This window comes from Lacerta agilis, chromosome 16 (assembly GCF_009819535.1).
Source record: "Lacerta agilis isolate rLacAgi1 chromosome 16, rLacAgi1.pri, whole genome shotgun sequence".
Taxonomy (NCBI): domain Eukaryota; kingdom Metazoa; phylum Chordata; class Lepidosauria; order Squamata; family Lacertidae; genus Lacerta; species Lacerta agilis.
In genome coordinates this window covers 38,155,939-38,172,022 of record NC_046327.1, presented here as the reverse complement: position 1 = coordinate 38,172,022, position 16,084 = coordinate 38,155,939, and the positions used below count along the sequence as shown (strand labels likewise).

At 44.4% G+C, this 16,084-nt stretch overlaps 1 protein-coding gene across 1 annotated transcript; it reads left to right on the top strand.

Annotated features, from left to right (window-relative positions):
- Window positions 1–5,092: 5,092 nt before the first annotated feature.
- FOXP3 (forkhead box P3) lies at window positions 5,093–15,922 on the top strand. The gene is made up of 8 exons (XM_033173890.1): window positions 5,093–5,317; window positions 9,333–9,441; window positions 9,526–9,652; window positions 10,422–10,488; window positions 11,259–11,452; window positions 12,214–12,379; window positions 12,809–12,907; window positions 15,601–15,922. Exons 1-8 carry the CDS (start codon window positions 5,165–5,167, stop codon window positions 15,862–15,864), a joined length of 1,179 nt encoding a protein of 392 aa, XP_033029781.1. The 5' UTR covers window positions 5,093–5,164; the 3' UTR covers window positions 15,865–15,922.
- The last annotated feature ends 162 nt before the right edge of the window (window positions 15,923–16,084 follow it).

Sequence of the window (16,084 nt, the reverse complement as noted above, 5' to 3'; positions counted from 1 at the left end):
TAGACATTTAAGCAAGTGTGTGTGTGAATCTGGGAAACCTAGTGTGCTGCCCCCTAGTGGCCACCCAGTCATAGTAACCACCAAGCAGCAGGTTCTTTGGATGTCAGCAAATGGAGGGCAACATACTCTTAGGCAGCAGAAGCAACCTTTAATAACAATTATAATAATAACCATAGAAACAGAAACGGGTGCTAATATATAAAATATAATTAAAGGATATAAGCAGAGAGACAGATTAACAATACAGAATAAAGTAATAACTCACAAAAACTATAAAGCCAATAATAACTAATATAACATATAATGCTATTAGTATAGGCAATAAGCAAAGATTTTTGGCAAGAGAAATAATAACAGATACAGCCACAGAATAGTTTCAGCTTCACATCTTCCTCAGCCGTTGGAGATCTCTGGTGCTTCAGGCAGGCAGACGGTTCTTACTTACGCTCAAGAGCCTAATCTTCACCCTCTGGAATGGTTCATAGAATCATAGAGTTGGAAGAGACCACAAGGGCCATCCAGTCCAACCCCCTGCCAAGCAGGAAACACCATCAAAGCATTCCTGACAGATGGCTGTCAAGATCTCGTTGAATTGATGGAGTTGGGGCCTTATATAGCATCCTGGAGCAGCTTCCCACAGTTTCTGCAGCAGGTGTTCATGTTGGAATCCCTTTCGCATCCTTTGAAGTCTAAGTATGAGCTGGCTCAGAGGAAAGCCACTCCTTTCTTTTCCATGCCTGCAGCTGCTTTCCTGATCTCGGGGACTATATATGGAAATAGAAGCTAAATTGAAAAACAGGAGCACCATCTACTGGCTGTTTCCCTGGCAATACACCTAGCTGAAGAAGTGTTCCCAGGTATAGGGGTGTTTAAAAGCATGTGCATATGCCTATTTTACTTACTATGTGTTTGCTGAGTAAGGCAAGTTTCCTGCACCACTGATCATTTCTCTGCCATGCTCACTGTCCGTTAGTTATTTGGGAGTTAGATGGCATGGGCATAAAATAGATTGAGATCTACAGGTAAATTTCTGGGTGACTTTGTGTAGTTCCAGTTACAGGTAGGTAGCCGTGTTGGTCTGCCATAGTCAAAACAAAATAAAATAAAAAATTCCTTCCAGTAGCACCTTAGAGACCAACTAAGTTTGTTCTTGGTATGAGCTTTCGTGTGCATGCACACTTGTATCTGAAGAAGTTTGCATGCACACGAAAGCTCATACCAAGACCAAACTTAGTTGGTCTCTAAGGTGCTACTGGAAGGAATTTTTTATTTTATTTTGTTTTGTGTAGTTTGACACACACATCTGACTCCCAGTGGAGTAATCAGGAATGGATTACCATGTGGAAGCTAAGAGCCCTGATGAATCAGGCCAATGGCTCATCTAGTGCTGCATCTAGGTCTTAGAGTGACCAACCAGAGGCCTATGGGAAACTGGCAAGCAGAACAGTTCAACAACACACTCCCCTCTTGCAGTTTACAGCAACCAGTATTGAGGATGATGATGATGATGCCTCCAACAGTAGAGGTGGAGCAAAACTATCATAGCTAGTAGCCACTGATAGCCTTACCCTGCCTGAATTTGTCTAATCTTTTAAATTCATCTAGTTGGTGGCCATCACAGTCTCCTGTGATGGGACGCAGGTGGTGCTGTGGTCTAAACCAAAGAGCCTAGGGCTTGCCGATCAGGTTGGCGGTTCAAATCCCCGTGACAGGGTGAGCTCCCGTTGCTCATTCCCAGCTCCTGCCAACAAGCAGTTTGAAAGCATGTCAAAGTGCAAGTAGATAAATAGGTGGGAAGGTAAATGGCGTTTCCGTGCTCTGCTCTGGTTCACCAGAAGTGGCTTAGTCATGCTGGCCACATGACCCGGAAGCTGTCTGCGGACAAACGCCTGCTCCCTCGGCCAGTAAAGCGAGATGAGCGCCACAAACCCAGAGTCGTTCGCGACTGGACTTAACAGTCAGGGGTACCTTTACCTTTACCTTTTTAAAGTCATCTAGTTGGTGGCCATCACTGTCGCCTGTGGGAATGAGTTCCAAACTATGGAAGATGGACTTCTTTCATCTGTCCTGAATCCCCCAACATTCAACTTCTTTGGATGAATTCCAGTGTTATGAGAGAGGGAGAAAAAGTTTTCTCCATCCATTCTCTCCATGCCATGCATAATTTTATACACAGAAAAGAATCTCCTTGGCACAGAATTCTTTAAATGTATGCTTTTTGCATTAGCTGTTTGGTACTCTCATAAAAAAGCCTGCCTGAAGTCTGTAATCCCTTGCTCTAAGAGACGACTGATGTCTCCTTTATTGTGGCACAGCAGACTCTGGACACTGGCTGCTGGCTGCTGTATGAACCAGGGACTAAGTCATATAACATATGGGCAAAAGTTGTCCTCTTGTGCCACAGACACTATATATGGATCATTTAAACCTCTTGATGAAGCAGGAGAGAAGACAGCTGCAATTCCTCATGGCCATTCCCTTTGCAGTACTGTTGTCCACCCCCTCCCCTCACCTGCAAAAATCCAGGTGTGCCACACTGCAGATATAATGGAGATAGATGTCAGGACTAGGGTTCTGCATTGGCTCTTGCTTTAACAGGGATTTAAAGGCTCATTTCTTCCATCAGTCCTAGCTAAAAGGCAACTATAAGACATAATATCACTTATTGCACCAGGCTGGGTAGAAACCTATACCCCTGCACCTGTGAAAAGCATATGTGGGCAATCTTATCTGTCCTGAGAACAAAATCAAGCTATTCTAAATATACTTATCTGAGAAGTAAGTCCCATTGAACTCAGAAGAGACTCAACTCTTAGCAAACATGTTTACCTGCCAAACTGCTTCAACAAATGACATTTAAATATGCTGGAACATTTCCTTTGGTTTTGCTGCAATTTGAATTTAAAATTTGCCTTGCCCAGAATACTAAACACAGCTGCAATCCTGGGAGTAAACCCCATTGAACTCAGGGAGACTTCTGAGATGACATGGTTTTCCCATTAGTAATGTATGGAAGTGAGAGCTGGACCATAAAGAAGACTGCTCTGGTCCATGGGGTCACGAAGAGTCGGACACGACTGAACGACTGAACAACAACAAGAGCTGTAATTCTGTCTCCCATTTTCTATCCTTATTCACACAAGTGTTGCCTTCCATATTAGAATGTATTCTTCTTAAGTCAATTATGTAATAAACACAACCATATTTATGTCCTTGGTGAAGATATAAAATCTCACCCAATCTCTCCTCAAAAAACCCTTTCCTCATCCCTGGTTGAGAAACTTAGCCTATTACTTTCCCTTGCATTTATCCTATGTGCATCCCAACAGTCTAAACCACTCCTCTCCAGTTGTTACCCTTGCTTCTCCATTCACAGTGCTGTAGTGTAGATTAGAAATTTCTCAGAGAAGGGACCTGTATTTTTCATCTCTCTCTCTCTCTCTCTCTCTCTCTCTCTCTCTCTCTCTCTCACACACACACACACACACACACAGAGAGAGAGAGAGAGAGAGAGAGAGAGAGAGAGAGAGAGAGAGAGTTTTAAATCACTGACCTGAAGTACCTTTTATCAAAAGAAAAATTAAAAAGTGGCAAACCAGGTTTTATTCTGTATATTTCTCTTGAATGGGGGAGGCACCACCGAGATTATAGGCAGAAATTTCTGTTTATGCATTGTTAGTTACAACAATACTCTTTTTTTCAGTAGTCCCTTTGCATTTAGCAGAATTTGGAATCTTTATTATAATTTTAGCAAATTAGGGAAGAAGGGATGGAATAGTGAGGTCCAGCTCCGAGGGCCTTCTGGTGGTTCCCTCACTATGAGAAGCCAAGTTACAGGGAACCAGGCAGAGGGCCTTCTTGGTAGTGGCACCCACCCTGTGGAATGCCTCCCACCAGATGTCAAAGAGAAAAACAACTACCAGACTTTTAGAAGACATCTGAAGGCAGCCCTGTTAAGGGAGGCTTTTAATGTTTAATAGATTATTGCATTTTAATCTTCTGTTGGAAGCTGCCGAGTGGCTGGGGAAACCCAGCCAGATGGGCGGGGTAATAATAATAATAATAATAATAATATCTTGAAACACAACGGGAGCTGGGGAGCTGGTTGTCATACAGAGCACTTTGTGTTCTCTGTGAATAAACTTTACCCACTGAGTACTACACTATTCTGTTTATAAGCTCTCTGTAATCAGTCTCGTTTGGAGGTTTTATAATTTATTTCATTCATATTTATATGCTAGCGTATAATAAAAAATATATCACAGTGGTTTACAACAATATAAAACCATACAGCAATGTTAAAAGAATTTTAAGGTCTTGTTATAAGAAAATACTGCTCCTTTTCCCTTATGGGGTATCCAAGAGCCCGTATAGAGTCCTTAAGTAGGTCCCCTATTGGAAGGTGAAAATAACAGGCCAACCGGAAAATATTGAGAAAAAAGGCAGCTAGTATGCCTGATCTTTATTAACTGTTGCAACAGGGTGCTCACTATCACACGTAGGAGGCAGGAGGGACCCAGAACAATGGTGTGCAAGCCCTTATGGTGTGCAAGACCTTTGACATTGCCCACCCTGAATACGATGCAGTGGTTCAAAACGTTACACTCCAAGAAGATCCTGTTTCTCCCATTGCTGCAGCCTTGGATGCAAAAAGAAATCAAGAATGCTCAGCTTGTTGTGTTTGAGACTGCACTTATATTTTCTCCTGCCCACATCATCCCCAGCTGCAATCCTTAAAACAACTGCTCTCCTTCCAACTCTAAAACTCTACTTGAAAGGCTTTTGTCTTTCTAACTAATTATGAAAAAATAAAAAATTCCTTCCAGTAGCACCTTAGAGACCAACTAAGTTTGTTCTTGGTATACCAAGAACAAACTTTGTTGTTTTTATTTTTTATTTTGTTTTGACTATGGCAGACCAACACGGCTACCTACCTGTAACTGTAACTAATTATGAGTTGAGGGAGAGGCCCCTCCCATTTGCCCTCTGGCACAGAGACACTCACTTTGTCCCACTAGCAACTCATATTTAGTGGGCTATTACCAGGCTGGCTCCTGGCTTGTATTTTAACGTGCTAAATCCAGTGTCTGACACCCAGGAATTAGAAAGGAGTCCAGGAACTCCACAAACTCATAACAATTCCTTTAATGAGAAAATAAATTTCATGAAATGTTATTGCAGGCGTTCCTCATTCCTGATGCCTGGCTCCAAGCCATCCTCCAGTCCACCTCCCCATACTCTACCACAGCCCACTCCAAGAAGAGGTGCCCAGATCCGGCCAACAGTGTTGACTTGTGCTGCACCACGCAAGCAAGAAGTAAGTTGGTGGGGAGTCAACCCCACTCATAGCAAGTGTCAGAGGTTGCCCTGATCAGACAGTTGCCAAGATGTACCTGTTGGGATTTTGGTAAATACACTGTTATAGGCCATTTCAGTCTCTGCCAAGCAGCAGCAAGAGTTTCCAAGGGTTTGGCACTTAACCAGGGTTTGTACTTCATTGGGAAAGATGAGGCACAGCGGAAACTAGTGTCTTTAAGAAATCTGGTATATCCACACACAGCGCTTTTTTTCTAACAAAATGTTTACTCTCTTTTCCTACTCATATTGAAATACTGCTCCTCAATGAGGCCAAACTTAGATTCACAAAATGTTTAGGGGTATGCATACCCCTGCGTCCCCCCAGAAAAAAGCACTGTTCACACATATTTACATGTGAGTTTATGGAGAGAGGGAGTTCAGAGCATTTGCACCCCAAGAGGGGATTGTTCTTCCCAGCAGCGCAGCACTGGACTCGGAGGCATCCTAAGTGCCACCCCCCAACACTCTGACAAATTTGCCACCCTCTCCTCAGCTGGGCGGTGCTGCATGCAAGGTAGCTTTCTCCTGCTGACCGCAGCTCCACCCCCGGAGGGTGCAGAGAGTGGAGAGTTGGCAAATTCTCCCCCAACCCCCAAATCATTTTTATTAGATTTTCCAGTCATAAAAATCACATAATATATTTATAAATATCAATCCATATTAGTCCAAATAAATTGCCGAATTGTTAAAAAAAATGTTATGACTTCCCTTGCTTCAGACAATTAGGATTTTGATCAGCTTCTTAATTCCATCACCTTCCGTAGTCTCGATGTCATCCACCTCCTTTCTGATGTTATCCGTTGTTCTTTCTATTTTCTTTCATGCCACTGAGTGCCCCCCCCCTTTGTTCCGATCCCACATATCAATAGAATGTTGCAGTCCTCTTTTTCTTGTCCTTATCTTCTCGGTGGCTGGATTATTAAGCAAAGTGTCTCTTCTCCTTCTTGTCTGAAGCAAGTCCAAAACATTACCAAATTATTCATTTAAGTTGTGGAACTCAGGAGCAGGAAGAGTAGCATCAGGGAGAGCCAGAATTTCTCTCGGGGGCTATGCGTCCAAGCCCCCCTTTTCCTCCCTCCTCAGAGGTCAGCAGGGTTAATGGCATCGCGGACGAAGCAGCTCTTCCCACAGATCCTGGGAAGATTTCGGGAGGCTGATTTACTCCCATCTCAGCTCCTAATTGCCCCGTGAGATTCGGAAAAGGTGTTATTATCCGCCATCTTCCTTCACTGCCCCTCACCTTGGCTGGGCACGGCCACAAGAGGATACTGCCGAGGCAGCTTTGTTGCGCCCAGCCACAGCTCCACTCCCGGTTCAGGTGTGACCCAGGGGCACAGAGTAGGCCCTCCGCGCCCTGGGCGGCAGTAGCATATGTTCTGCCGCTGCACTCCCTATTCATAGCAATACTGAAACCGTGTGCAGAAAAAAATAATCTATTAAGACTGTTGATTGAAAGGATAAAAACATGGCAAGCAAAGCCGTTATAAGTATAGTTTTATGAACTTTGCCAAAATGGATGCATGAGCACAGACTAGCTCATACCATATCTGGCTTGGACTAACTCAATGTAGAGAAGAAACAGGAAGTAAAAGGAGCGCCTCCATCCCCCTTATTCAGCCCAGACACTGAGGTCCAGCTCCGAGGGTCTTCTGGAAGGAAGCAGGCAGAGGGCCTTCTTGGCCGTGGTGCCCTCGCTGTGGAACGCCCTCCCTTCAGATGTCAAGGAGATAAAGAACTACACAAATTTTAGAAGACATCTGAAGGCAGCCCTGTATCAGGAAGTTTTTGATGTTAGATGTTTTATTATGTTTTTGATGGGTTGGAAGCTGCCCAGAGTGGCTGGGGACACCCAGGCAGATGGGCGGGGTATAAATAAAGATGATGATGATAATCCTCTGCACCAAAAAACAATTTACTTAAAGAAAAAGAATAAGTGAGGAGGAAGAATAGGCTGTCTCTTTGTCTAGCACACCCTACCGGCTTCAGGTACTAATTGCAAGCCTTGTTGCTTAACTCCCAACACTACTACCACCATCTGCTGCCATCTTTATTCTCTCTTGATACTGAGCACAGCCAGCTTAGAGCTGCCCTTTCCTCACAACAGAAGGAAGTATGCTGCAAAGTCCTTCTAGGCAAAGTTGCTCAAGGGCTTCCAAAATGATGGAACCAGCCCTGGCCCCAGTGTTCCAAAATAATTATAAAGTTGCCTGCCCCTTTACAGGTACACGAGCTGTTGATGCCAAGCCAACAGAGAGCCATAACCTCCTGGGACAAACAGAACCACGAACTGACAAACCACGAGGTATCGTCAGGGCCCTGAAATCCTTAGTGTCAAGAAACCAGCATATGATCTGAGGGGCGATTCCGTGTTAGAATTCTAGGCACAATGGCAGGCATGGGGAGCTTGGGGCCCTCCAGATCTTGCTTGACTACAATTCCCTATCATCGCTAGATGTTGGCCAGGCTGGCTGGAGCTGATGAGAATTGCCTTCCAATACCACCCAGAGAGTCACAAGTTCACCTCTGGCCTATGGGATGGTAATATGCGTGTGGTATTTTAAACCTTTCCACTCCACCATCCTTGATAAAATTGACCTTCTACTAATTAAAATAATATACTTAAAGCACAATATTTAATACTCTGAACATGAAAATGTGCGATGCAGGGTTCTCAGGTCATTATTATCCAGGATTAAAAAGTATAAGGACTTTCCAGATTGACCCTGATCTAAAGTCTCAAAACTATATCACTGTGGGCCTGCTGATCTAATTTCTGCAAAACATTTGAAGACGATCTACGATTTTCACTCTTATCCTACATTCCAGAACCAATGTGATACAGGTCTACATCATGATATGAATCTGCAAGTCTTGAAATAAAGAAATAATAAAAATCATATGGAAGCAGGGCCTGGGGGCAAAGCACTTTGAATCCAGAGGTGGAGGCCAGTAGTGTTTGGGGAAGTCTGGGGGCCAACCCAGAGCAACTTTTACCACATCAGCAGACACATCCCAATAACTTTTGTGAGCAAAGCCTAGTACAAAACCCATTCACATACAGGGTACTTAAAAAAAAAAGTAATAATAATAGTGCGACTCATTGAAGGAAACAAACAAATGGCTTTGCCCCTTGCTTTTCTGTCCAGTTGACCCAAATACCGGTAATCTCTTTCTCTCCCTCTCTCTCTAACACAGACAGGTTGCACGTTAGCAACCCAAGCTTTGAAGAGAATGGCTGCCTCTGCGGCTGCCCCGGTTTAACAAATCAGTTTGAGTAGTAACACTTCGCCCTGCTACTTTCCCCCCGCAGAAACCCACAATTTACCTTTAAATTGGACCAAAGAGCAATCAGTTTTTTTCAGAGATTGCCGTTGGGTTTTGATTCTAATAATAATAATAACTTTTATTTATACCCCGTCCTCCCTGGCCGAGACCCGGCTCAAAGTGGCTAACACCAAATACATTAAAAACACAAAATCAAGCGATTAGATTTAAAACACAATTTGAAATCACATTTAAAATCAAAATAAAATTAAGTGGGAACCCACAAATCATAACCGTAGGAGTAAGAATTAAATGTTCACCAGGCCCAGTCACCCGTGCTGGTCCCATATGGGCCGATAGAAAAACCCAAAGAGGCCATTTACATACAGGGTCCCATAGAAAGAAAGAAGGGGGTCAGACTGGGCCAGGACCAAAGGCCCGGCGGAACAGCTCTGTCTTGCAGTCCCTGCGGAAAGATTCTGTGGTAAAGAGCCTGTTTTCTAGAGGAAAGCTGCAGGACAAAAGCAAAACTGCTTGGATCTGTGCCTAGAAAGCACAGGGCAAGTGGAAAAACCACTCTAACCCAGGACAAGCAGAAGTGTGGATGAGCACTAAGATTCATGGAAGTCTTGGGTTATCCCTATATTAAATACTCCAGGAGGATTCACAACTGAGATTTCTGGATTTCATTTGACTCTTATTCTCCTCAGGTCACTCACACGGATGGCAGTGAACTGCCCCTTGTCTTCCTGCCCCTTTCTGGGTCATTACTACCCCAGGGAGCCCATTCAGCAAGTTCAGGCCCTGCCCCACCCCACAGTAAGTAGAGTCAGGGGGAAATATGGCATTTGTGAGTGTGAATATAGCAGCTTCTCTACCTACTCTTGTCTGCCTTTGTTTCAGGGAACAACACTGAGAAACGGGACTGGGCTCAGTTCCCAGCCCCCCCTTCACCCCATCCCAGAGAGAGGTCCCCTGGGAAAAGAACACCTATCGACAACACCCCTTACTTTCACAGCCATGAGGAAAGGTGAGCTGTCCGAATGCCCTGAATACCTCTTTCGAAATCACAAGTTTCTGGTACCAAAAGCATCCCTAGTAGATACCTTAATTTTTTTAAGATGGTAAACAGGTCCTCCCATTGCAGTTTGCTTTATTAAATATATTTATTGATATTTATTCAAATATATACAAAAAAATCATACCCATACCCATTACAAAATATCTCTTTATAATACACTGAAATAAAACAGGATAGCTCAGTTGGTAGAGCATGAGACTCCTAATCTCAGGGCTGTGGGCAAAAGTGGATGCTCCTGCCACACCTCCTGTGGAGTTAATGGAGCCACTAAGTGATGGAAGTAAGAGAACCCCCTCTGCCCACAGCAGCTGCCAAATCAGAGTCCCATCAGCGAAACACAGAACCACACTGTAAACAGGCACCTCTAGGTTGGTTAAAATATTTTGTTTGCCAAGGGGAGAGGGGTATTGGGTATGCCAAGGGGCGTTATGCTTCGATGTAGTACTTTTTGGACCTGTTGAACTCCTGTAGTTTGCATTCTGCAAAGCTCCAGTTATCGGTAGTTTCATTTTCCATTCTTGTTACATAGCAATAAAGGACAGTTATGTTTGAGAGGCCTGCTTCCTTCTGATATGCTTTCCTGTTACCCCAAAACACAAAACCAGGATTTTTGTAGGATGGGCCTGAGACTTTGAGCCAGTCCTTGGAATTGTCCCTGGGAGAAAGCAAGACAGTTGAACCTAGTGGCTGAATGTCTCGGACTTGTTTTCTCTTGCAGTGTCATGTGCAGAATAAGCAGAGAGTGGCTTGTGCAAGAAGAATTGGTGAACAAATTAGCTTTGCAGGTATGGACCAAGTTGGCAGGTGGTGGGATGAGGGAGGGGGATGGACGCTGACACAGTCACTGTGAAGGAAGCCTGCAGAACAGAGAGCTTGCTAGGCATATGGTCTGCCAAGTAGAGCGTCTTATGCAGCCAAAATGGCAACATCCACACACAAGGGAGCAAGATTAGGGATGTACATAAACCTTAACGTCTTAGGGGGAAACCTCTCAAATGACCCAGTTTGGGCTGAGCACATGCTCAGTAGGCATGGTGGGGTGAAGAGGGAGGGGAATGGAATGGAATGGCTGGGAACATGGTCAGGAGCATCCCACCATTTTGTTGTGGGCCCCACTAGTTAGCATTATTTCCCCAAAGCCATGAGTTTTTCCAGAGCTGGTGTGTGTGGAGGTTGCATTTAGGTGAAAAAAGAGCAAGAGGAAAGCAAGATTCTTCTTTAAATGAAGAAAAGGCAAGTGAATAGTAGACAACCGCAGGTTGGGGAGAGAACAATGAAGTCTTCTGAGGAGGCAAAAGCTCTATTTGCTGAATCAGAGAGCTTTCAGCAGGTATGGCCACTGCTGCTTTCTGAAACAACAACAAAGGCAAAACTCACTCTTTAAAAAACAATGAAAAGATTTTCAAGACCCTTTGCACTCTTCCCTTGTTCAGAGGAACTTGCATCTGATTGATAACCTAGGTTAAGTTAAGGGATATGACTAAGTGGGAGGAGGCATGCGTGGTGCATCTAGAAACTGATTGTGCTGTCTTCTCCACCTTCCCCCATGATCTAGCTGGCACAAGAGAAGCAGAAACTGTTAGTCATGCGGGCAAAGTTGGCACCTGCCTTCCCTTCACAGCATCCAGATGCACCAGCGCCAATCACTTCATGCCAGTCTGAAAGGCCAAGGAATGAGTTTGAGGGTTTGGAATGCCACGGAGCCCAGCTCTGTGCAGGTGAGAAGTGTTGGTGGAGAATAGAGGCCAGGTTCCATCCCCTTCACTAAGCTCTAGAAATGGATGGCACATTCCAGCCATTAGATTTCAGGAGTGGGCATGAAATATAAAATTCTGTTGTCTGTTTAGGGTGTGGGGAGGGTTGTCGGAGCCACAACAGGGTTGCAGTGATTGAAAACAATGCCAGTTTCTGAGAAAGGAAATGGGAACAGTCCAGGAGTAATTCTAGCCACACACAGTGGAAACATCAGAGTCCATGCACTGAATTTCACACCATGTTTTACTCTTAGCCATTCGGGCGAGTTAGTTAGCATACCATCTCACCTCTGCTTGGGGAGCGCTCTGTGGGCTAGTAATGTGTATTCCTATTAAAGGGCATGCCCATATTATCAGTCCCTGGTAACATCATATAGAGACCTTGACAATGCTAAGCTTGATTCATGGATGTCCTGGACAGTCAGAATGGAATCATCTGTGCTCTATGGTCCTCCTTGAACAAGAGGACAAGAGCAACATAGGGGTAATATGGCACCAGTTCTATTTTGAAGCTGATTTGAGGCTGGCTTGTTGTCATGCTGCCTCAGTTTGACAGTTAGAAGTGAGTAAGCATCCTAAAACCTGAGCCTCCTGCCATTTAGATGCTGCACCTGAAAGCTTGCTACAAAGAAATGTCCCTGAGCATGAGCAGAGTGCCCTTTCCCACAAGTCACTGCAGTCAGTCTTGACTGCTATAGAGTTAAGGGAACTCACACAGGTTTGAAGTCTGCCATTTAGGAAAGAGTGTCTTGGCTGATTGGCCTCTCAAGCAGATGATTTGGAACCAGAAATCTCCAACAAAGAATTGCTCCTACTAACGCCCCCAGCCTCATTTCTGTCTACAGAGAGAAGCCCCAGCATAGAATATTACTGCCACACTCTCAACCGCCCACCTTTCACGTACGCTGCCCTTATTCGTTGGGTAAGTTATTTAGCAAAAGGTAAATACGAAATCCCATACATATAGGATACAACTATATTTTAAATGCTATGCAGCTTTTTACCAGCTCGCTCAAAACCCCAAAATACTAATCTTGTTTTCCAGATACAGGTACAGTATGATTGAATGTCCTTGCAATAGGCACCATTCTTGCTGCCCCTATATGCTATTGCCTCCCTTCTCTACTTCCTGGCTTCAGCAGCACTATCCTTTGCCCACAAACCTCTTCCTGCTCTGTACCTCTTCCTTCTCTGCACACTGAACCTCCCTCCCTCCCATCACCTTCTACATGCATCCAATTTAGCACAACAATAATGGGAACACAGAAGGCCCTTTTGGTGCTTTTCAAGAAGCAGCTGAGATGCCTTTGCCTCAAAACCAGGCTGTTAACCATAACCATATTACTTGCAGGCCATCTTACAATCTCCTAAGAAGCAGCTCAACCTGAGTGAGATTTATCGCTGGTTTAACAACTTTGGCTACTTCAGGCACAACGTAACTACCTGGAAGGTGAGGGGATCCCATTCTTAAGCTGAGGGCTGAGAGTCAAGTAGCAGCTTCATCCGAAAGAGCAGAAGAGGCAGATTACAGGCGGGAGGATATGGACAGAGCAGGCATGAAATGTCCCTCTTTCTAGATTGAAATATCAACGTCTGAGCGAGTGAGATCAGAACCCCCAAGTTTAAAAATTAATTTTTAAAAATCAAAAGGACTGTGATGTGTACACTTTGCAGAATTGGAAACACAATTTCTTCAGACTAGGGAAGCAGGACAGAAATAAATGGTGACAAATGTGGGACAGCACTTTCTAAGTGCTATTATAATAATGAACAGACTGAAAGAGGTGAGTTTTAAAAGCTTGCCTCAGAAACACACCCCACCCTGTAACACTCAAGATATAATAAAGGTATTTGATTCTGTACTGCCCAAGAAACCATGGGGAAGCTGATGGCTTAGTCCCAAGTACCCTCAGTAGAAAATCTTCAAGTAGACTGATCTTAGTTAGCTGGAACTATGACCCAGTAGCCTGGTTTGCACATAATGCTCAGCCAAGCTATGGCTTTTGTTACAGGTGGGTAGCCGTGCTGGTCTGCCATAGTCGAAACAAAATAGAAAATTCTTTCCAGTAGCACCTTAGAGACCAACTGAGTTTGTTCTTGGTATGAGCTTTCGTGTGCATGCACACTTCTTCAGATACACTTCTTCTTCAGGTATCTGAAGAAGTGTGCATGCACACGAAAGCTCATACCAAGAACAAACTCAGTTGGTCTCTAAGGTGCTACTGGAAAGAATTTTCTATATGGCTTTTGTGTTAATGAGCAAGCTTGCCGGTGCACAGTAATAAAATGGCAGTCTCTTCACTCCTCTTGCTCCGGCCACACTACTTGGAGCAAAGCCTTAGTTTAACTTAGTATTACAGTGGTATCTCGGGTTACAGGCACTTCAGGTTACAGACTCCGCTAACCTAGAAAGAGTACCTCGTGTTAAGAACTTTGCTTCAGGATGAGAACAGAAATTGTGTAGTGGCGGCACGGCGGCAGCAGCAGGAGGCCCAATTAGCTAAAGTGGTACCTCAGGTTAAGAACAGTTTCAGGTTAAGAACAGACCTCCAGAATGAATTAAGTTCTTAACCTGAGGTACCACTGTATGTATACTCAAACCCAGGCTCATTGTTTGTCTCTCTTCAAGCAAACCATGTGCTTATAAACAAGGTTTGTTCTTGGCTTACTGCTCATGGTTGGTTTGGCACAAGACAAGCCACAAGACTGAACTCACCCAGATTGTTATGTCAAACTAAGGCTTGGCAGTGCAGGAGGACAAAAGTGGCTACAGTCTTCTTAATGTGCATCAGCACACTTCCATGTTCACACTAAGCCAGGGGTTCCCAAAGTGTGGCCCATGGACTGAGTTTCATTCAAGTAGCCCACAACATGTCTGTTAAAGACAGGAAATGGCTCGTGTATCCATCAAATAGTCATACTGATTTTTAATTGTATTTCATTGCTTCTCTTATTTTTTATGCTGTTTCAATTTGAATTCCATAGAATTTAAATTGCAATACATAGAATCATACAATCATAGAATTTTAGAGTTGGAAGGGACCCCAAGGGCCATATACTCCACCCTGCTGCAATCTTAACTTGTGGTCCCCCATGCAATTATAAACAATACCGGACCTTGCTTAGCTTTGCAAATGTGCTAGCAGTTTTTATTGCTGCACCACTACAAATAATAATAATAATAATAATAATAATAATAATAATAATAATAATAATTTATTTGTACCCTGCCCATCTGGCTGGGTCTCCCTGGCCACTCTGGGCGGCTTCCAACAAATATTAAAATACATTAGAATATCAGATTAAAAACTTCCCTAAACAGGGCTGCCTTCAGGTATTTTCTAAATGTCAGATAGTTGTTTATCTCTCTGACCCCTGATGGGAAGGAGTTCCACAGGGCAGGCGCCACTACCAAGAAGGCCCTCTGCCTGGTTCCCTGTAGCTTTGCTTCTCACAGTGAGGGAACCGCCAGAAGGCCCTTGGCGCTGGATCTCAGTGCCCGGGCTGAACTGCTCGGAAAAGTACTGGGAGCCAATGTAGATCTCTCAGGACCGGTGTTATGTGGTCCCGGGGGCCACTCCCAGTCACCAGTCTAGCTGCTGCATTCTGGATTACTGTAATTGCAGTTTCCGGGTCACCTTCAAAGGTAGCCCCACGTAGAGTGCATTGCAGTAGTCCAAGTGGGACATATAAAAAATGTTCTTAATAAAAGAAGCAATAAAAACCACAATGTCTTACCATTGTTAAAACAGAAAAGAAATCATTAAGACCCTAAGCAACGCTCAAGCCCTCTATGGGAGGAAAAAGTTTGGGAAGCACCCACTAAGCCACGGCATACATAGCTTAGCATTTGGGGCAAAATGAGGCAGTATAAGATAGCCTGTTTATTTTACTGCATATTCCTGGAATCACAGTGTTTATTGCAGATGAATACATTCCTATTCGTTTGTATAGCAAGTACTTTATAAATTATTAGTTCTAGAATGCCATAGAGCAGGGTTAAGGGGTTGAAGATCCTGCTAAGAGGTTTGAAGGGCACCTGAGGGAGGGAGACTTTGGCAAAGGGACAAGAGTTAAGTTGGGGTAAAGGAGAAGGCGGGTCTAATGGCCAGGGCACCCTACCCATCTTTTCTCAACCAACAGAATGCCATTCGACACAACCTGAGCTTGCACAAGTGCTTTGTGCGTGTGGAGAATGTGAAAGGAGCAGTGTGGACGGTGGACGAGTTTGAGTACCAGAAGAAAAGGAACCAGCGTTACTCCACTTATTCACACCCATATCTGGACAGCCAAGGAGCAGCAGGGTCTTCCGCAACCCAGGAGAGATTGGGCCAGCCAAGAACAGAAAGGCGCATCCACCACAGGCTGGAGTTCTCTCCGCACTTTTTGTTTCCTCAGGGACCATGAGCTGAAGGATCGCAGTTCACACTTTCCCCTGCAGAAGGCCTGGCAGCGAGAGAGTGTGTGTGTGAGCACGCATGCGCATGTCCCCCCCCCCTCAAGCTGGCTTCTTATACCCACCAGCTTTCCTCAGCATGCACACACAACCCACAACTGAGCCTGCTTCCAGACAAGAAGAAAGCAATATTGCAAAAAGATCAAATCCAGAGAGAGGAAGGCAAAAATG

Bases quoted from the DNA above. Each gene is read 5' to 3' on its own strand.
- FOXP3 (XM_033173890.1), top strand. From the start codon at position 5,165: ATGAAATGTTATTGCAGGCGTTCCTCATTCCTGATGCCTGGCTCCAAG. The intron at 9,442-9,525 runs GTAAGTAGAGTC...CCTTTGTTTCAG, and splicing joins AGGCCCTGCCCCACCCCACA to GGAACAACACTGAGAAACGG. The intron at 9,653-10,421 runs GTGAGCTGTCCG...TTTCTCTTGCAG, and splicing joins TTTCACAGCCATGAGGAAAG to TGTCATGTGCAGAATAAGCA.